Consider the following 23,648-nt stretch of genomic DNA (forward strand, 5'->3'; position numbering starts at 1 on the left):
ATCTCTCTACTCCGTACCTCCTTACAATCTCTACTCCGTACCTCCCTACACCATACCTCTCTACTCCATACCTCTCTACTCCATACCCCCCTACTCCGTACCTCCTTACTATCTCTCTACTCCGTACCTCCCTACTCCGTACCTCCCTACTCCGTACCTCCTTACTATCTCTCTACTCCGTACCTCTCTACTCCGTACCTCTCTACTCCGTACCTCCCTACTCCATACCTCTCTACTCCATACCCCCCTACTCCGGACCTCCTTACTATCTCTCTACTCCGTAACTCTCTACTCCGTACCTCTCTACTCCGTAACTCTCTACTCCGTAACTCTCTACTCCGTACCTCCCTACTCCATACCTTCCTACTCCGTACCTCCTTACTATCTCTCTACTCCGTAACTCTCTACTCCGTAACTCTCTACTCCGTACCTCCCTACTCCGTACCTCCCTACTCCATACCTCTGTACTCCATACCTCCCTACTCCGTAACTCTCTACTCCGTACCTCCCTACTCCATACCTTCCTACTCCGTACCTCCTTACTATCTCTCTACTCCGTAACTCTCTACTCCATACCTCCCTACTCCGTACCTCCTTACTATCTCTCTACTCCGTAACTCTCTACTCCGTACCTCTCTACTCCGTAACTCTCTACTCCGTAACTCTCAACTCCGTACCTTTCTACTCCGTACCTCTCTACTCCGTACCTCTCTACTCCGTAACTCTCTTTTCCCTTACTCTCTACTCCGTACCTCCCTACTTCGTACCTCTCTTCTCCGTACCTCTCTACTTCGTACCTCTCTTCTCCGTACCTTTCTCCTCCGTACGTTTCTACTTCGTACCTCTCTACTCTGTACCTCTCTACTCCCTACCTCTCCATCCGTACCTCTCTACTTGTATCTATCAATTCCGTAACTTTCCGTATAAATTGGGCTACTATAAATATGGAAGGCTGGTTGTCAAAGAAGGTGACAGTCAGTCTACCTCGAAAGATGGATCTGCAAATGAGTCTACTAATGTTCATGGAGGTGGTGATGAAAGTCGTAGACGTCTTAGATCTCACGCTCAGCATCACCATGAGGAAGGATCCGGGAAATAGGGGTGTGGCCGAGCCCATGGTGACGTTTGTGACAAGTGTGCACAAAGATTAAACTTTCTTTTTTGGAATGTCAGCGGATTGTTGACAATAACTTCATTTCTTTTGTCGATACATTCGACATTATTGGACTCACAGAGACTTGGGTAAAAGACATTGAATTTGTGGATGTATTCACAGATTATATTGCTTTTAATGTAAATGCTATCAAAACTGCCCAGTCTGGACGTTTATCAGGCGGAATTTCACTATTAATTAGAAAATCATTAAAATCTTTTATAAAGTATGTGCATATTGGTGAAAATGCGGTATTCATTGAATTTAATAAGCCCTTATTTGTTCATGAAAAAGGACAGGCACAGATGTGTATTTTGTAAATGATGATATAGCCGAACACTTAAATATAAATTTCTTTGATTTTATGTGTGATAGTCTCAATATTACTAGGCAGTCATGTGACAAAAAAATCAACAAATATGGCCGAAAATTGTTGGATCTCTATAGGCAGCTATAGACAAACTTACCACAGCTATATGCTCCGCAGCTGACTGTATGAAAAGGGATCTGTTCATAAAACCGAAGTCACAACCTTGGTATGATAAGGAATGTGTTTACTCCAGGATGGAAAGAGATAGACTTTTGAAAGTATTCAGAAAACTCAGGGACAATATATCTCTTCAGAACTTTATTACAGCCCGTAATCTGTACACATCTATTCTTAGGAACAAAAAGAGACTTTATGCTGAGAAGATTAGAGTTAAATTATTGTCACACATTAATAATGCTAAAGATTTTTGGAGAATATTGAGATATTGTTCATCATCTAGTGATAATATATCACCTATATCTACAATTATGTGGTATGAGCATTTTAATGATTTGTTTAATAGTTCTGTTTATTCGTCAGACCCACATGAAGATGATGGTGAAGTTGACAACGAGTGTTTTGATGACGTAGTTGAACCATGTGTAAATACCTTAACTGATGATGTCTCTAAGAATATTCTAGATTCTCCTATCTCCCGAGAGAAAATACTAAAAGCAATTTCACAGCTTAAATGTTCAAAGTCTGCAGGGTTGGATCATATAATACCAGAGTTCTTTGTGGCTGCTCAGGATATTTTAGTCCCATATATTGAACTTGTTTTTAATATTATTTTTGACACAGGTAATTTTCCACAATCTTGGTGTACTGGCATAATAATTCCATTACATAAGAAAGGTGATACCCCCCTACCCAATAATTATAGAGGAATAACTTTATTGAGTGTATTTAGTAAACTTTATACTTCAATTTTATATAACAGGTTATCCTTTTGATCCAGTGCATATGATAAATTTGTGGAATCCCAAGCAAGTTTTCGGAAAGAATACAGTACAATAGACAACATTTATATTTTACAAGCAGTCATTCAGCGTTATTTAGCTAAAAAGCATGGCAAAATTTACGCATTATTTGTAGATTTTAAAAAGGCTTTTGACCTTGTTGATCGGTCTAAATTGTGGTCTATATTAATGCAGCAGGGTGTATCCACCATGTTTTTACTTTCTTTAAAGTCTATATATAAGTGTGTTAAGGCTAGTGTAAGGTCAAATAATATTTTCTCTGAAGAATTTCATTGTCCTCTTGGCTTAAGGCAGGGATGCATCTGAAGTCCATTATTATTTTCTCTGCTTATAAATGAGTTGGCAATGGATATAGAATTATCTTGTTCAAAAGGGAAACAGCTTCATCCTGAACTTATTCAACTATTTTTGTTATTATTTGCAGATGATGTTGTTTTGCTTTCTGACACTGTTTATGGTCTTCAGAAACGTATTGATACGCTAAAATATTTTTGTGATACCTACCATTTGTGTGTTAATCTGGAAAAAACTAAGGTCATTTTTTTTTAAAAAGGTGGTGTTTTATCAAAGTATGAGAAATGGGATTTTGATGGTTCAAGTCTTGAGTGTGTAACCTCGTACAAATATTTAAGTTTATCTTTTACAAGAACTTTATCATGGGGTAAACATGTTAAGGTTGCAGCACTACAAGCTAAGAAAGTACTATGTGGCATACTGAAATCTCTGTCCAACTTTAAGCCCATACCCTTTGATTTATTTTTTAAAATATTTGATACCAAAATTAGCCCAATTTTGCTATATGGAGCAGAAATATGGGGTCTGAGTCCTGAAGTTTGTAATGATATTGAAAGTATCCACATGATGGCTTGTAAGCGCTTTTTAGGTGTTAAGGTCTCCACCTCAAATCACGTTATAAGAGGTGAATGTGGCCGATATCCTCTATACATTTATGCTTATAAAAGATTTGTTAAATATTGGTGCAAAATTTTGAAAATGCCAGAATCTAGATATGTAAAGAAATGCTATAATATGCAACTGCAAGCTGTAGGTAATGGTAAAGTAAACTGGGTTTCCAAAATTAGACACATTATTGTGTCAACAGGATTTGGTTTTGTATGGGATCAACAGTGTGTTGCAAATATACCTTTGTTTATAAAGGATTTTTTTGTGAGGCTAAAATTATCGTACCAACAAGACTGGCATTCAGCTATACGTGAAAGTTCGAAATCATATTATTATTCTTTGTATAAGCAAACATTTGGTGTTGAAATGTACAAGGCTATCATGTGATAAATTTAGAAGTATTATGGCTCGTTTCAGATGTAGTTCTCATCATCTAAGAATTGAATCAGGTAGACATAATAAGGAACCTAGAGAAGAAAGAGTTTGTACTGTTTGTAAACATGATTATATCGAAAATGAGTATCACTTTATTTTAATTTGCGATTGTTATCAAATTTGGAGGTCAGAATATATATCCTTGAATTATTATGAGTTCCCGACAAGACATAAGTACAATATTTTAATGTCATCCACCAACCCATTTACTGTTAAGAAACTAGCAATGTATATTCTAAAAGCTATGAACCTAAGGCAAAGTCTGTTGGGATCTCCAGTTCCCATCACCACACTGTAACCATTGTATCATGGGCCTATGGCCTACAATACATCTGAATAAAGTGGATATACCTCCCTACTCCATACCTACCTACTCCGTACCTCCTTACAATCTCTCTACTCCGTACCTCGCTACTCCGTACCTCCCTACTTCCTACCTCTATACTCCGTCCCTCTCTACTCCGTACCTCTCTCCTCCGAACTCTATACTCCGTCCCTCTCTGCTTCGTACCTCTTATACTCCGTACCTCTCTACTTCGTACCTCTCTCCTCCGTACCTTTCTACTTCGTACCTCTCTCCTCCGTACCTTTCTACTTCGTACCTCTCTCCTCCGTACCTTTCTACTTCGTACCTCTCTCCTCCGTACCTCTCTACTCGTATCTCTCTATTCCGTACCTTTCCGTACTTCCCTACTCCATACCTCCTTACACCATACCTCCCTACTCCATACCTCCTTACACCATACCTCCCTACTCCATACCTCCTTACACCATACCTCCCTACTCCATACCTCCCTACTCCAAACCTCCCTACTCCATACCTCCCTACTCCAAACCTCCTTACACCATACCTCCCTACTCCATACCTCCTTACACCATACCTCCCTACTCCATACCTCCCTACTCCATACCTCCCTACTCCATACCTCCTTACACCATACCTCCCTACTCCATACCTCCTTACACCATACCTCCCTACTCCATACCTCCTTACACCATACCTCCCTACTCCATACCTCCCTACTCCATACCTCCTTACACCATACCTCCCTACTCCATACCTCCTTACACCATACCTCCCTACTCCATACCTCCCTACTCCAAACCTCCTTACACCATACCTCCCTACTCCATACCTCCTTACACCATACCTCCCTACTCCATACCTCCCTACTCCAAACCTCCTTACACCATACCTCCCTACTCCATACCTCCTTACACCATACCTCCCTACTCCATACCTCCCTACTCCAAACCTCCCTACTCCATACCTCCCTACTCCAAACCTCCTTACACCATACCTCCCTACTCCATACCTCCTTACACCATACCTCCCTACTCCATACCTCCCTACTCCAAACCTCCTTACACCATACCTCCCTACTCCATACCTCCTTACACCATACCTCCCTACTCCATACCTCCCTACTCCAAACCTCCTTACACCATACCTCCCTACTCCATACCTCCCTACTCCATACCTCCTTACACCATACCTCCCTACTCCATACCTCCCTACTCCAAACCTCCTTACACCATACCTCCCTACTCCAAACCTCCTTACACCATACCTCCCTACTCCATACCTCCCTACTCCATACCTCCTTACACCATACCTCCCTACTCCGTAACTCTCTATTCTAAGGTTCTCAACACCGTTACTGAGTACTCATGTCCTCTAAACGTCTGTATTTCGTACCCCCTCCTCCTCGTTACCCCCATGTAGCCCCAGTCGTCTCTGCCCCCGCGCCCAATACGTTCCCGTTTCATGAACCATATTAAACAGTAAATATATATGACACAGACATGAAAGAATCATGTTGTTGGTGGTGGTGTTGTTGTTGTTGATATCATCCTCAGAGTTCCATTTCCCCGGGAACTTATGCTATACAGTATAAAGGGAACAGATTCATTAGGATAAGCCTGACGTTATGTGACTTGGCCTTGTGTCGCATTTGGACATGAAATAAAATCCTCACAATAAGTAAACCAGAGCACGGTGCCTAAGTCTCAGTCAAGGTCAAATGTTTGAAAGTAAGTCCCTTTATATAACCCAGAGCCAGAAAGCAGCGAAGACGCTGGCATGGTAGTAATGAAATTTAGAATACAGGAACTGTTAGTTGTGTACTCACGAGTATCCACAGCCTTTAGAGAAAATCTGTTCGGAATGTAAACAAACCAATTCTTCAAAGTAAACAAGCTCTTCTGCCAATATTTCCTCCGCACACAGAAATCACGTGTTGATCAGTGGCAGGCTAGTCTCGCAACGCCAGTTCTTGCAATGAATAGGCTAAGTGTATTGGAAGTGGGTATTATTTAGCTTTCTGCTTGATAACAAGCACAGTTTGACCACGCTCAAGCAATAGTTGGGAGCGGGGGATGCTGATAATCACATTGCCATCTGGAACCATTTAGGCTGTATGGAAACGCGGTCGCTTACTTTATCAAGGATTTCACGGAGAAATGCGTGTTCGGTTACACGTTCTTCTCCCCGCGTCACTATAGGGAAACGCCTATGTTGAGATAGGCCAAACACGCCTCATTCCATTGAAGGAATTTCGAGAGCGTGGTGAGGTCCCTGCCCGTTTTGAATGGCATCGTCGATTGATGGATGATACGATATTTATTGTTACAAATCAGTGTTGTTTTATAATTCGGTCGTGGGTATGCGTGATACGTCAGTGTGGCCTTGGGCGAAAGTTTATTTTCTTCTTCTATGACGTCATAACGGGCGCCATTTTTACTACTGGTGTAATATGAATCTGTGTCTCACGCCCATGCACACCTTTCAGAGCGTATTCGGTGAAAGTACTCCCGACATCGTTGTATTTCCCCCTCCGCCCAGCTCTTAGTGTAAAGGGGCTCTCACACTTTGCCGAGTTGCGTCCCGAGTATGGACCCGAGCTGACTCGGGGCTACTCGCATGTAGCTCGTAGCGGGGTCGTACTAAACTCGGGGTAACTCGGGATACCTCGTACTGATCTATGAGAGTTTTGGAACCATTCCTGACCAACTCGTGTTATTCCGGGACAAACGCTTGCATGTTACGGAAAGGGGCGAGTGGTGACGAATGTTTTGGAACTGCTCAAAATAGTCGGTCCGCCAGCCAACTCTTAGTAAACTCGTAACAAACTCGTAACACACTCGTCCTACTCGTAGTACCCTCGTGGTGACCTCGAGGCGCTCGTACAGAACTCGCATGAGGATCGTCTGCAAAATTTATTGCCGAGTTGACCGAGTCTAATACGCGCTGTACGAGTGTAATTCCCGCCGAATTATTTAGCAGCTCGTAGCCACCTCGTACCAAAGTCGTACCCAACTCGTACAGCTCGTATCGAGAACGTTGTACTCGTATGCAACTCTTAATAGACTCCTATTGGACTCCTATTGGACTCCTATGAGGCTCGTAACACACTCGTATGATACTCGTATATATATGTAGTCTCTTCCTGAGTCCTAACCGAGTTAGGCTCGGTAGAGCTAGGCAACCACCTCGGCAAAGTGTGAGAGCTGCTTAATGCTATAGCACTAAACGATGCAAATATAGATTTTGCACACGTTTTCTGAGGCGATTTTTCAAATTAAATGTAGTTGCTTGTTTCTATCAAAGAGTTTCAATTGTATTTTACTCTTCAGATTTTGTTTTAGAAGAAATATCTCAAAATGACAAATACATTTACACAGGGATGTATTATAAAATATTCCAAATTATGCGGTATCATTTCTGATCGGGGACCGGTCATATATTAATGGGATGGGTGGGTCAGAGGGCATCAGGGGAGGGTCACCGAAAAGTATGTCAATCTCTGAGAAGGGTCATAAAAATTAAAACACATATTTGGGGAGGGTCATGAAAAAAATGACATTTGTGTTATCAAATTAAAATGGCTTTTGCATTTTGTCTTTTCGGGGAGTTGACATCGGATGCGTTAAAATGACATATAATACGTTAAACAGACATATACGTTCATTGAACATTAGATGCGTTAACTTGGCATCAGATGTTAACTTCACATCAAATGCGTTAACTTAACATCAGATGCGTTAATGCAACATCAAATGCGTTAACTTAACATCAGATGCGTTAACTTAACATCAGATGCGTTAACTTCACATCAAATGCGTTAACTTAACATCAGATGCGTTAACTCCACATCAAATGCGTAAACTTAACATCATATACGTTAACTTCATACCAAATGCGTTAACTTAACATCAGATGCGTTAATGCAACATCAAATGCGTTAACTTAACATCAGATGCGTTAACTTAACATCAGATGCGTTAACTTCACATCAAATGCGTTAACTTAACATCAGATGCGTTAACTCCACATCAAATGCGTAAACTTAACATCATATACGTTAACTTCATATCAAATGCGTTAACTTAACATCAGATGCGTTAATGCAACATCAAATGCGTTAACTTAACATCAGATGCGTTAACTTAACATCAGATGCGTTAACTTCACATCAAATGCGTTAACTTAACATCAGATGCGTTAACTCCACATCAAATGCGTAAACTTAACATCATATACGTTAACTTCATATCAAATGTGTTAACTTAACATCAGATACGTTGACTCTATATTGGATGTGTTAACTTCACATCAGATGCGTTAACGTCACATCAGATACGTTAACTTAACATCAGATACGTTAACTTCATATCAAATGCGTTAACTTAACATCAGATACGTTAAGTTCACACCAGATACGTTAATTTAACACCAAATGCGTAAATGCTACATCAAATGCGTTAACTTAACATCAGATGCGTTAACTTAACATCAAATGCGTTAACTTAACATCAAATGCGTTAATTTAACATCAGATGCGTTAACTTCACATCATATACGTTAACTTAACATCAGATGCATGCGTTAACTTAACATCAGATACGTTAAGTTCACACCAGATACGTTTATTTAACACCAAATGCGTTAATGCTACATCAAATGCGTTAACTTAACATCATATACGTTAACTTCATATCAAATGCGTTAACTTAACATCAGATACGTTAACATCATATCAAATGCGTTAACTTAACATCAGATACGTTAAGTTCACACCAGATACGTTAATATCATCTTTTAACGTCTTTTGGTATGAAGCGGCCGGGGATCGAACCCCGGACTTTCTGCTCTCCTGGCGGACGCTCTACCACTACACCAAGGAGGCGGTCAAGTAAAAGTTATTAAGTAAAAGTGAGTGAGTGAGTGAGTGAGTGAGTGAGTGAGTCGATGTTTCGAAACACGTGGAATGTGACAGTATGACATGGATAACGTACATTTTTTCCTGTTGGCGCTGTGAGAAGAGTCCAGTGCTCACCGCCATTGTATTTCTCAACGTTTTGGGGGTACAATATGTGAAGTCCATTTCTTTTGTCCCCGCCGTGATATTGCTGGAATATTGCTAAAAGTGGCGTGAAACCATGCTCACTCACTCATGTTTTGGTGTCTAAGTGCTGCATTAGTGTTTTCATGTACTTTTGAATTTGAAAAAGGTGACTGTTATGAGGACAAACAGACAGACGGACACACAGACAGTAACAAATATAATCCAGTACAATATTGAGCCGTTATATACGGAACTAAGAGAGACAATTTTACATAGAATACAAAGAAAGTAAATATTTTTAAAAATTAAAATAATGAAAATATGTTAGTTTGGTGAATATTAGACAGGTACATACAAATTGACATTTCGTTGTTTTATATTTTAAAGCAGCTTCTGGCAGTTAAAAAAGTTATTTCAGGACGCGACACGTCATATCGGACCGCATCTGAAGGTATTACTTGTTTCACTAGTTCACGTGACTATTACATTACATCCTACCCAAACTGGCGGCACTCATCATCCCTGTTGCGAAGACTGCTCGAAATAAAAATATTTACTTAGGTTCCATAACCATTTAAAAAGAAATTCTACGTCATGTTGTACAAATCTTACACGGATTGATTTGCCCATCATAATCGAGTATTTTCCAAACTACTACTACTACTACTACTACTACTACTACTACTACGTGAAGAATAGGTCTTCAGCAACCCATTCTTGCCGTAAACGCGAGACCCGTGAAGATTCCGGGGTAGAATAGGTCTTGCTGTAAAAGGTGACTACGCTTGTCGCAAAAGGCGACTAACGGGATCGAGTGGTCAGGCTCGCTGACTTGGTTGATGCATGTCATCAATCCCAATTGCGTGGATCGATGCTCATGATATTAATCACTGGATTGTCTGGTCCAGACACGATTATTTACAGACCGCCGTCATATGGCTGGAACATTGCTGAGTGCGGCGTTAAACAACAAACCAACCAACCGTAAACGCGACTATGCCCATGATGTCAATCACTGGATTGTCTGGTCCAGACTCAATTATTTACAGACCGCAGTCATAGAGCTGGGGTATTGCTGAGTGAGGCGTTAAACAACAACTATTTTATTAACAGTAATAATTGTTGTTGTTGCTGATCTCCGTAAAGTTCCAGGTTAGACATGGTCCGCTGACTTGGTTGATGCATGTCATCGTGTCCAAACTGTGTAGATCGAGGCGCCTGACGTCAGTCACTGGATTGTCTGGTCCAGGCTCTATTATTTATAGACCGCCGTTTTATAGCTGGAATATAGCACTAAAAAAATACCTCTACATGATTTTATTTTTGAAGATTTTTTTAAAACTTTTACAAATTGAAAAAAAAAGTTTTTGGCATTATACAAACCTGCGGATGAGTGTCTTAGATATCTTATCGTTGACAAACAATATATTTGCAAATACTTTTCATTATTTATTGAACCAGTGTACTTTTACACAGATTACTTTTTACAAACTGTTGCAGGAATAAGTGATTGTTTAACAAACATAATCAAATTAAACAACAGTTCTTTCAATATTCAATTTCATAAAAACCTAACACGGTATACATTCGTGTTTTCCTCAGTTTTTTGAGCTTCTACGCGTTTCTTTACATTTAAGGGATAAACAAACTGTGTTTGAGAATTAGATGAATGTTAGCCCCTATTGATAGTCTGTAAATTTCATTGAAACCGAACATTGTGAAGTAAAAGAAAAACCCCTGCCAACACTACCTACATGGAATGGCCTGACCTACTTATTTAGTTGTTGATAATTACGTAACAATTTAAAATTTGGAAAGAGGCGGACGTGCTAGTTTTAACGTTTTGTGCATGATTGAAATTTGAAATTACAGTAGAAGACTCTTGGCTGCCCTGCCTGCCAAATCTTTACCCTTCAGAATCGAAGAATTGTCCCTTATTTGATCGGACGACGAGTCAGTGAAGCAATCCGACAGTGTTGTTAGTTGTGTCAGTGCGCAGTGAAGCAATCAGACAGTGTTGTCAGTTGTGTCATGTCAGTGCGCAGTGAAGCAAGGCGACAGTGTTGTCAGTTGTGTCAGTGCGCAGTGAAGCAATCCGACAGTGTTGTCAGTTGTGTCAGTGCGTAGTGAAGCCAGGCGACAGCGTTGTCAGTTGTGTCAGTGCGCAGTGAAGCAAGGCGACAGTGTTGTCAGTTGTGTCAGTGCGCAGTGAAGCAAGGCGACAGTGTTGTCAGTTGTGTCAGTGCGCAGTGAAGCAAGGCGACAGTGTTGTCAGTTGTGTCAGTGCGCAGTGAAGCAAGGCGACAGTGTTGTCAGTTGTGTCAGTGCGCAGTGAAGCGGTCATAAAATCAGACGCATTTCACAGTTTCCGACTTGCGAGGAGTGATTTTGAGAGAGGTAAAATGTAACTAGAAAAAAAAACTTCTGAAGAAAGCAATACAAAATATGCTAGCTGAAGTATTGATTATGTATTTGGGACTTATAGCTTTAATACAACAAACCGATTGATGTGTAACATCCTTATTGATAATTATTGTGACATTTTGTACCCCTTTTGAGTTATATTATTTCCAAATGAATATATATGTATTTTGCATCCTTCTCCGGGGAGATTGATTTGATCCTAAGACGTGGATTAACTATATCACGAAGGAAGTGTTTTGATCCTGAGAGTGCAGTGATTTGATATTGGGGCATTTTTACTCTAGAGTGTGTCAGCTCTAGGATAATGTGACTTTAGTGTATGTAAGTTCTAGGATAATTACACTCTGGAGTGTGTCAGTTCTAGGATAATTACACTCGATATATCTGGAATATTGCTGAGTGCGGAGATAAATAACAAACAAACAAAACATTGCATCTTAGGTGACAGAAGCAGCCGTTTGTAGTTCAATGTTAGCCATGATCACTCTGACCTCCTACCCTCGTGCTTTTGTTTACAATCACCATGTTGGAACTTGATTTTAAAAAGTTGTAACGAGTAGCCTTTGAATATATTTAGGATACGAACTTCTAAATAAGTAACACCGTAAATGTAAGACAAAATATCCGCGAGCGTGTTTACGTGGAGGCCAGTTTACTGCATCGGGTAAGTTGCCCCATTTCCTACACTCACAATCGTATTTTCTTTGCGGTTACTGTAAGTGAGTTGTCTTTAACGCCGCTTTGAACAGTATTCCAGTTATATCACGGCGTGTCAGCTTAATGTGGGAGGAAAGCCCGAAGTGATGCAGGTCTCAGACGTTTACCACTTCGGTGAAACCCACGAGCATAGGTATGGTGCTGACAAACCTAGAAACATAAACGGGGCGAACCGGGATTCGAACCCATTATCATAGGTCTGGCGGTTACAGAAAGAGGTGAAGTCGGCCGATTGGGACTCAGGGTCGGCATATGTCGATCTCCAGCACCCCACCCTTGTCGTGACGTCACGATGTGAGGTCTGTCTGAATGTGTGTCTTCATATCCGGACAGCTCATACCCTAGCTCATGCTGTCGGCCACTGGTTTGCCGGACCTATACACGATTGTAGCCAATGTTCTATTTGTGTTCATAGCTTTCGGGAGCCGTGATAGTTAACAACTACCAGTTATCGGACTAACGTTTGTTTGGTTGCCTCGGTGGCTTAGTGGGTTTGATCGATGACTATGTGTGCGGGCGATTAAGCGCCTTACTCTGGCAGTGTGGGATCGGATGGGAATCCTTTTGAGTTATTCACTGAGCACCATCAAACAATCTTTTCATTTACCCTATTAACACAATTATTTTAACGTTTTGATATTTTCCACAAAACAAACAATTTATTTACTCATCACTTTCAACAAACTATTTATTTTGGGCATATTTCTGATGAAACTAATCATTACATAAATAAAAAATCTCTCCCCAATTGACAATTGATAGCAATACATACCAAATAAATATCCCACTTGAGCTTCAGTCCAGCAATTTACTCGTCTTGTGGACACCACAAATTATGAAGATTTAACTGCATTCATGTGATATCTCAAGTATGTCCCCAAGAGGAGAAACATAATTGTCTGCCGAGGAGGAAAGCGTGTTTGTTAACACTGCAGTAAAAAGCTTGGGAAAACAGCTGTTGAGTGTCACAGCTCGGTAATTGTTAACATCTTTCGTTGTACGTTTCTTGCAGGTCATCTTATCCTTATTGCTAAAATTGATGCTCGTGATGTCAATCACTGGATTGTTTGTACCAGACTCGAATAAACATAAATGTCTGCCCAGGAGGAAAGCGTGTTTGTTAACACTGCAGTAAATGCGGACCATGACGCGGAGTTAAAACAACAAACTCAATATAAATTTACTATAAACGATCCAAGGGACATAACTCTTGGAACCATCTTGTGTTTTGGGACTGTCGACACAGTGTGCGAAATTGCCTTTTCACACATATTCAAGCACAAAATAGTTCGTCAGAGATATGGAAAGATAAATAACACTAGTCTTTTTCTTTACAAAATATTCATACAGAGAAGGACATAATGAATATTTTGCATGAATTCAGATCGAACGTTCAGCAAACTCCTTATGTCAAACTCTGTTAACTCAATATAGCATCTATGTACATGTAACTATCAAACTCTGTTAACTCAATATAGCATCTATGTACATGTAACTATCAAACTCTGTTAACTCAATATAGCATCTATGTACATGTAACTATCAAACTCTGTTAACTCAATATAGCATCTATGTACATGTAACTGTCAAACTCTGTTAACTCAATATAGCATCTATGTAAATGTAACTGTCAAACTCTGTTAACTCAATATAGCATCTATGTAAATGTAACTGTCAAACTCGGTTAACTCAATATAGCATCTATGTACGTTTAACCAGTGAATGTTCATGCCCATTCTATTCCTACAGACGTAGTCGCGGTCTCGCCCGGAGAACGGAAGGTCCGTAGTTCGATCCCCGGCCGCGTCATACCAAAAGACGTTATACCAAAAGTACTTGTTCGTCTGTCTAGCGCGAGGCATTAAGAGGTTAAAACAAGGACTGGTCGGCTCGGCATACTGTGTCTGAATGGCGTATTCATGTTAAACTGCAGCATGGTATCTCAGTTACCTAGCACTTTAAATCGGCATCAGTCCGGACTAGTACAAGCACACACACACACACACACACACACACACACACACACACACACACACACACACACACACACACACACACATGCATGCACGTCGCTATATACGTGCAATAGTTTTTGACGCGACGTTAAACCCCATTTCACCTCACCTTTTCGCGGTCTCGTTGATTTAAGATAATGACCGAAGTGTAACCGATTGAGTCTGATGTACCGCCGTTTTGTATTGAGGAATCGTCGGTAAACGGGTTTAAATTAAGTATGTTGTTGTTAATACCCAAACACTGATTTTGTTATTAAATTAAATTATATTGAGTTAAATTAAGAATTCCACTTTCGTTGACCAGGTTGTTAATTTTACATGTAAATTAATGTCAAAAAGAAAGAATACTAAGAGTTTGAAAGACTATGAAAGAAAAACAAAAGCATGTTATATTTCATTAGATTTATGTCTTTAACATAATGTGTAAAACTGCTCATGTTATCCAACCAAAAACTACATGGTGCAGCTCCACTTGGAAGAAAGCGTGTGTACAAGGAGATTGACAATCGACTTGAAGACTGAAGGATCAGCTATCCCAGGGTGTCAAGACACCACTCCAGTTCTCGGATGCTGTTGGCAAACTTCTGAAGATGGATTAAGGTTGTGTCAGTGTGACAACCTCGATGTGAACTGTGATGTGAACTGTGATATTAACTTGAACTGAACTCTAAGTGGCGAACATGTTAAAACAATGGATTTAAGGGATGGATGAATTAAAATGTTGAATGAAATAAAGTAAAAGAGGGTATCAATCATCTTGAGTCATTTCTTTTGTCTATAATAAGACAAGTCCATTTTCATGATAGGGGTTAATTACCTGATTAACATGTGCAACCAGGTATGACATTGTTGTTTTAAGGTGTCTCACAACTGGGCTGTCTTACTAATGGGAGGAGACCACTGAGACATAAAGACACATGGTGTCAAAATGACAAGTTAAACAATAACCCTGTCACAACATTCGTTCAACATGACTTTAAAATCTCCGAAAGCACATCCTTAACCAACTTAATACCAAGTATGTCTACCTTGTGCATTAATGCCTGAACAGGACAACGCATGGATGACGTGAAACGTCGGATGGCGTTGGGGAGTAAACCGCTGCCATTCCTCAAGGAGACATTGTTCCAGATCTTGCGTTGACTGGTGCCGCTGGTCGTCTTCTGATCTGTTGGTCACGATCCCATAAATGTTGGATGGGGTTACACCGATATCAGGAGAACATTCTGGCAAGGGTAACACTTAAATAACACGTTGTTCAGAAAGTTCTGTGTGAGCCGGGGCGGTGGGGTAGCCTAGTGGTTAAAGCATTCGCTCGTCACGCCGAAGATCCGGGTTCGATTCCCGACATGGGTACAATGTGTGAAGCCCATTTCTTGTGTCCCCCGCCGTGATATTGCTGGAATATTGCTAAAAGCGGCGTAAAACCATACTCACTCACTCACTCTGTGTGAGCCTTGCCGAGTGCGGTCTCGCATTGTCTTGCTAGAAGACAATGTCACGTGGCTGGTGCTGAATGAATGGTTGCACAACGGGTCTGAACACGTCATCCCGATATCTCTGGGAATTCAGGTTTCGCTGAATAGTAACGAGCCTCGTTTTGACATCAACACAGATACCTTCACAGACCATGACGCTTCCGCCTCCAAATGACTGAACCTGCTGAACACAATTTGGGGCTAAATGTTTACCTACTCGTCTGTAAATTCGCTGCCGACCACCGTTTGTGTACAAGCAATATCTACTCTCATCATGACGCGTCCCAAGTCTCGCACTTGTTACCTGTTACGACCTTGACGTGTTAACTTCACTCCGCGGTAGGGTCGTCCTCTTTATCTCCTATACCTTGTCTGTCGATGCCGTTGATGACGCTGTTGTCGCTGAAATAAAAAGTGGTTACGGAAATGAATGGTCCGGATGTAGCGGTCTTCAATAGTGCCAGGGGCACGGGTGGTCCAGTCGTCTAAGGCACCGCGATTCGCTGTGCAGAGTTGCGTCCCTTGGGCATGCCAGAAACCTATGATTGTTGGTTCGAATCCCGGTTCGCCCCGATTATGTCTAGGTATGTCAGCACCATACCCGTGCTCGTGGGTTTCATCGAAGTGGTAAACGTCTGAGACCTTCATCACTTCGGGCTTTCCTCCCACAATAGGCTGACACGCCGCGATATAACTGGAATACTGTTAAAAGCGACGTTAAACCCAACTCACTCACTCACTCAATAGTGCCACCCCTGGGGCAGGATACGCGTACTGGTATCAGCACTAACTGATGGTGATTCATAAACACATGATGTCGTCGGAATCGTCCAATCGACTCTGCTTTTGGCAGAGATTACTTAAGAATATGGAATTTTTTTTTAATAATCATTAATCGGATGAAATACTTTTGTTTGCTTGTTTGTGTGTTGTTTAACGCCGCACTCAGCAATATTCCAGCTATATGACGGCGGTCAGTAAATATTCGAGTCTGGACCAAACAATCCAGTGATTGACATAGTGAGCGTCGATCTAGCAGTTGGGATACGATGACATGCATCAACCAATTCAACGAGCCTGGCCACCCGATCCCGTTTGTCGCCTCTTTACGACAAGCATGGGTTCCTGAAGAAAAATATTCTAAGCTACATTTAATTATTGTGTGATATAAATGCATATACATTATCTAAATGGATATTACATGTATCTTCAAGCTAGGTGTGGTAGCCTTGTGTTTATAACGTTCGGTCGTCATGCCGAAGACCCGGGTTCGATTCCCCGCATGGGTTCCATGTGTGAAGCCCATTTCTGGTGTCCCCCGCCGTGATATTGCTGGAATATTGCTAAAAGCGGCGTAAAACACCACTCACTCACTCACTCAAGCAATGTGTATTTTATCAAAAGTATGGAAAAGTAAAGAATTAACAGTACTTTCGTTTCTATCGACAGTGTAGTTCATCCTCTATGATCACAAAGATGCTAGAAATCGATAGAGGTATGCTTTTAACATCTCATCAAGATGTCTCGAGAGGTTTTAAGAGTTATCCGTTAAGCAAATGAGTCATGAAAAATGGCTTAGAGCGGGAAGACAAAATGACGACGGTAAATAAACACGTTCGTGGCCTCACATGGAAAATCGTTGAGAATCAAAATTGTGTTCACACATTATTTTTCAATATAAATTGTAATTTAGGTCCCATAATTGTGTTTGCGTGATTTCATTTCCTCAGACACTATATATGAATAAACTAATGGATGCCACTTTGCCAACCTTGAGGGGTTTGAATTGGTCTTTAGCTTGTCGTAAAAGGCGACTAACGGGATCAGGTGGTCAGGCTCGCTGACTTGGTTGATGCATGTCATCGTATCCCAGTTGCGTGGATCGATGCCCATGGTGTCAATTACTGTATTATCTGGACCAGACTCGATTATTTACACACCGCCGTCATATATATATATTGCGTGAGTATGGTTTTACGACGATTTTAGCAATATTCCAGCAATATCACGGCGGGGGACACCAACAATGGGCATCACACATTGTACCCATGTCGGGAATCGAACCCTGGTCTTCGGCATGACGAGCGAACGCTAGGCTACCCGATCGCCCCAATTATATATACTGAAAACTTCTATACATACATACATATATATATATATATATATATATATATATATATATATATATATATATATATATATGTGCGTGCGTGCGTGCGTGCGTGTGTGTGTGTGTATGTGTGTGTGTGTGTGTGTGTGAAATGTTCATTTATTTAGAATTTACTTCAATTTGAGCCCCCGCACCGAAAAATAAATGGACGTAAGTACCATCCAATTGTGCTGTGAAAGTTAGGTTACTTGTCAAGGGCCATAACTCCGCCCAAGCAGAGCAATATTATCACATAAGTATAATCATTGTTTATGGATCACTTTGACTACATTTTAGAAAATTCAAAAGCCCCTCATAGCGATAGACCGTTCGCTGCCACCAGTCATAACTCCCCACTGTGATAGATGATCCCAACCATGCTTGGAGTTGAACTCGTAACCGAATGGCCGTTATGTTTACAAACAAGTGATGACTTTCGTGACGCCGAATACACTTACCGTTGATTAATTACTTTCTTTCTTTGTCAATTTGAATTTCTTTTTCATTAAAAGTATCATCTTTTATTGATATAGTAAGAAAGTAAGGGAGAAGTTTGTTTGTTCCGTTAGTCTGCAATTTCGAACCAATTTGATCATTAAAACAACAAATTAAATTCATCTGGAAAACATGGTCAGTCGTAAACCTTTTCAAAATGAAATATAATGCCATTCCCAAAGACATAAACAAAAGTATAAAAGTTACTACATTTGGGGTCAGAGGGCAAATTTCAAGATTCTTGGTGCTACTTGCCGAACAACTTACTTTGCCTCCAAGGATATTTAACAAAAGATATTCAAAGTACTCATAGGTGCCAAGTTGCCACGTAGTTGTTTCTTGATTCACATATATTAGATTTATAAAATCAGCGATAAAGAAAAGGTTTAGTATCAAACATTGCTTTTAGCAACTTGACTACTGAGGAGGCTGGAATTAATGTTGTTATCACATTTAACAAATGAACGGCTTGTGGTCGTTGTTTATCGTACATTCTAAGATGCTTGGCTAAAAGATCAAATGCGTCGAGTGTTATTTATCCTGCGATAAAGTACACTTTTTGAGTTACGCCAAAATGGCCTGACGTCACGACGCTGTTCAAATTACTTCCTCCGTGAAATAACGTATCCTTGGTAACATCGTTCTTTCATTGCTGTCTAGGAAGATAGCGCATCCATATCAATTATTGATCTGGGAAATAGTTTCTTTAAACTTGTCGTATAATTGAATGTTATTAACTGGGAAGAAATATACCAATATGACGTCAAGCATCTCTCACGCAGCGGGATTGGCTAAACCTGTGTTAGAGCAGCCACAAAGTTGTCCGGGCCGGGAGTTGGCGTCCTGAGTATTATTGCTGTCCCTGGTCACAGGCATAGGCAATCCTTGTACAGTTTCATGACACATGTACACCTGATGCTCCGTGTAGGACAGAAACCCATGATTGTTGGTTCGAATCCCCGATTTATGTTTCTAGGTTTGTCAGAACCATACCCGTGCTCGTGGGTTTCACCGAAATGGTAAACGTCTGAGACCTGCATCTTTTCGGGCTTTCCTCCCACATTAAGCTGACACACCGCGATATAACTGGAATACTATTAAAAGCGGCGTTAAACCCAACTCACTCACTCACTCCCGCGATGTTCGCCACACGGCGACACCATATCACGCCCAGACCGACGATTACCGTCGGTTTAGGTATCACGTCATGCAACCAACTCAGTAAGTACACTATTTGAAGGCTTACGGTTGCTTCAGTCTGCTAACGTTGGTGTTGGAAACAAAGTTGCAACTTTTAAAACTGTAATGAAATCAGCCATCTCGGACAATATCAGCAACTGCCCTAATCACAACTTCAACTGGGGCAACGTCCATATGCTCTCCAACAACCTCCATGACTTCAGTAAAAGAAAACTAATAGAAGCAGTCCACATTCGACAAGCCATCAATCAACAGAGATCAAGGCTATTTCATCCCATCCGCCTACTATGAACTCATTAAGCAATAATCACCTCACCTATACAAACTTGTCCTGTTTAATTGGCTTCATGTCCCATTGGCGTCCACTCATGTGTTTGTTCTCTGTCCATCGTGTTGTGACAGTATTATCAGTCTGTTGTCATTAATTACTCATGTTATCCTACTTATGTGGCAATTGTTGTTACTGTTAATCCTCCACCTACTATATATATTCTGACACAGAATAAGGATCTATTAAGCGCATCTAAAAACTAATTAATCTACCAATCCAAAATCCAATAAACATACAAACACCTACCTCACCCGGCTCCCTTAGTTCCCTCCTCCACCCACCTCGGCATTTATTCCAAATTTTAAAATTCCAAAAATTCAATTTAAGCAACCCCTAAAAGCCCCCTCTTGGGTTGCACACACCACTTTCACCCTTTTCGCAATACACTAAATGGTCCGGCCAGGCCCGTGTGCGGAATACGTTTCAGTCGGAAAGCGCACGTTAAATCTCCTATATCAGTCAGTCAGTAAGGATCTATACCGAAACGTCGCCATTACAGTATTAAAGAAGTTGTTATGCCTAAATTGTGCCTACTTTGTATATGTAAATATATTAGGAAATGTTTAATATTTTTGTGGTATATTCAATAATCTATAACAATGAAATGTTTCGCAGCGGAATATAACATGAAACTGGTCCGCAAAGATAGACAGTCTGTCTGGCAACGCCGGTTGTCGACGTCGACCCACTGATGCTTCTTCACGCCCAAAAGAACACATGTTAATGCACAAAAAAACATATAATCAATCATAGTTGTTATCAGTGGTAAATGAGTTTTGTGTGACACTACTTTCAGCATATTTCCAGGCGGGAATCACCACATACAGTAAACTACGGTTATAACGAACTCAAAGGGACTACTAATTTTAGTTCGTTAAAGCCGTAGTTCGTCATAAACATATATACAGCATAACTACAGTAAATAGTCGGGACCAAAAAGTAAGTTCGTTATATCAGTCAGTTCGTTATAAGCGTGTTCGTTATAACCGTAGTTTACTGTATTGTGTTTTGTGACAGAGTAATCTTTGGTATTAATAGTGGATGGACATCCTATTTGAGAACATTTCCAAGGAATGGAGGTTTGACGTCTAGTCTTAATCATGAACTTTTGTTGAGCAAAAGCCAAATGCCGACCCCCCTCAGAATTGGGAATAAACTGTACATCAACTTGTGAATTTGACATAGTTTCTTGTCTGTAATTCCTTTTATTGCCTAAGTCATACTAAATGATTATTTACTCACTGATATATACTGAATTCACTGAATATAATATATATATATATGTATATATGTTTCCCTTTATCCCTAGTGTCTTAGGACCGTCTCCGTGGTCTAGTGGTAGAGCGTCCGCCCGGAGAGCGGAAGGTCCGGGGTTCGATCTCCGACCGCGTCATACCAATAGACGTTAAAAGATGGTACTTGTTGTTACCCTGTCTGGCGCTCGGCATTAAGGGGCTAAAACAAGGACTGGTCGGCTCGGAGTCAGTATACTGTGTCTGAGTGGGGTATTCATGTTAAATTGCGGCATGGTATCTCAGTGAGCTAGCACTATTAATCGGCATCAGTCCGGGCTAGTACAAGCAGCCACACAAACACACACACGTACATGCACGTCGCTATATTAATGCAATAATCTTGGACGCGACGTTAAACCCCATTTCACCTCACCTAGTGTCTTAACAATCACCACGTTTATGTGGAAATTTGTACCTGTAACAATAGGTGCTGAACAAATTGGAAGTCCTCGCCCTTTTTAAGTAGCTTTTTTTTTATATTTTTCGGATTTTTAACCAAGGGTAGGTAACTCTTACCTGCTTCGCCAAAATAAAAGTACTAACGGCACAAACGTGACGCAGTATGTCCCTCAGGCCTGTGCACGTTGTATGTTGTCGGGGAAGGCTTTTGAAAAGGTCATTTTAAAAAAAAACCTCGTCATCGCGTCATTTTAGAACAAACCAAAAGGCTGTAAACATAATAATTTTTGTCTTACATGACATTCTTTTGAGTAGACTTGACCACTACCCGGGAGAATTCGGGCGACACACGTTCAGACGGTGAGACTAAAGATTAGCAGAACCAGTAACTGTTGCATTTGTTAAGCTGAGGTGAAATTGGCTTGTAATTATGTGTCGAAGTGTATGACGTGTATGACGTAGTGCCTAGCGCCAGGCAGGGTAACAACAAACACCATCTTTTTGCGTCTTTTGGTGTGGCGCGATCGGGGATCGAACCCCGGACCTCCCGCTTTTCACGTATTTTGATATGAGGCGGTAGATGCTGTTGTGAAAGAGGAACGATCCATGTAGTTGTAAGGTTAGTTGGTCTTTGCAGTCAGGGCACATGCGCAAATCACACTCCTGGCAGGCACGTGCACGATACTGTTATTTGTGACACCGTGACATTAGCAGTAACAGCGACCCGTGAAGGTGCGGGGTAGAATAGGTCTTCAGCAACCCATGCTTGCTGTAAAAGGCGACTATGTTTGTCCAAAGAGGCGACTAACGGGATCGGGTGGTCAGGCTCGCCGACTTGGTTGATGAATGTCATCGTATTCCGATTGCGTAAATCGATGCTCCCTATGTCAATGACTGGATTGTCTGGTCCAGACTCGATTATTTACAGACCGCCGTCATATAGCTTGAATATTGCTGAGTGTGGCGTTTAACAACAAACAAACAAACAAATGGAGTGACATTATTTCAGTTACGTAATGGCGTTAAAGATCAGTGTTGAGGAAAGCCGATGTAAGTACATTGACCACTTGGGTGAGCCCACCAGGATGGGAATAATGCTGACAAACCAATCATATTTAAGAGGAATCTGGGAATCGAACCCTCGACCGTAGGTTGTGGACGACCGGCCTACCTGTGTCCCTTTTCAGCTAGATATAGGGGTGGTCGGGTAGCCTGGTGGTTAAAGCGTTTGCTCGTCACACCGAAGACCCGGGTTCGATCCCCCACATGGGTACAAAGTGTAAGCCCATTTCTGGTGTCCCCCGCCGTGATATTGCTGGAATATTGCTGAAATCGCGTAAAACCATACTCACTCACTCAGCTAGATAGATGTGCACGATATTAGTGTGACATGACGTTCATACTCTCTACCCGCATGCCGTATTTCCTCCATTAGACGCCTAGAGTACACGCTGGTCTCTAATTTACGCCGCCTCAAACGCTCTGTCCAAAAGTAGAAGCCTGGCATTTATTAGACGCTGGGCCTCTAATAGAGGCCGGGTCCATTCGATGACATCAATTATGCCTACCGATAGTTATGGTTAATTCCCTGCAAATGTAACCTTTGTATGGCTGTGGACTTTGGGATCAGGTCAGGTGGTGAGTTGCCACTGTGCGGTAGTCTGAGTCTCTTGGTATAGTATCGGACATAAGTAGGGGGAGAAATCCGATGATGGGATATAGTATAGACGTAGTAGTCTGAGCCTGCAAGTAAAACATTTGGATATAGAATAAGCTAGGGGGAGTGGTTTGAGCCTGATACTCAAGAATCGAATATAGGGGGGAGTAGATTCAGCCTGATATCAAAGAATTGGATATATAATAGGTAGAGTAGTTTCAGCCTGATACTCAAGAATTGGATATAGAATAGGGGGAGCAGATTCAGCCTGATACTCAAGAATTGGATATAGAATAGGGGGAGTAGATTCAGCCTGATATCAAAGAATTGAATATAGAAAAGGGGGAGTAGTTTGAGCC

At 41.1% G+C, this 23,648-nt stretch overlaps 2 protein-coding genes across 2 annotated transcripts in view; one reads left to right on the plus strand and one right to left on the minus strand.

The window, feature by feature from the left end:
* Positions 1 to 23,648, minus strand: part of LOC139447564 (uncharacterized) — a 190,952-nt gene that overhangs the window by 12,013 nt on the left and 155,291 nt on the right. The window contains exon 2 of the mRNA XM_071228967.1: positions 5,914 to 5,945. The gene's annotated coding sequence lies outside the window, so the exon portion shown is untranslated. The remainder of the gene's footprint in view (positions 1 to 5,913; positions 5,946 to 23,648) is intronic.
* Positions 945 to 5,507, plus strand: LOC139448988 (uncharacterized PPE family protein PPE24-like). The gene is made up of 2 exons (XM_071230481.1): positions 945 to 1,123; positions 4,124 to 5,507. Exons 1-2 carry the CDS (start codon positions 945 to 947, stop codon positions 5,505 to 5,507), a joined length of 1,563 nt encoding a protein of 520 aa, XP_071086582.1.

The sequence above is a fragment of the Haliotis cracherodii genome, unplaced genomic scaffold (assembly GCF_022045235.1).
Source record: "Haliotis cracherodii isolate W230 unplaced genomic scaffold, xgHalCrac1.p SCAF_7, whole genome shotgun sequence".
NCBI classification, from domain to species: Eukaryota; Metazoa; Mollusca; class Gastropoda; order Lepetellida; family Haliotidae; genus Haliotis; species Haliotis cracherodii.

Coding starts and splice junctions, on each gene's coding strand:
- LOC139448988 (XM_071230481.1), top strand. CDS start 945: ATGGAAGGCTGGTTGTCAAAGAAGGTGACAGTCAGTCTACCTCGAAAG. Junction 1,124..4,123: donor GTGGCCGAGCCCATGGTGAC/GTTTGTGACAAG, acceptor ATCTGAATAAAG/TGGATATACCTCCCTACTCC.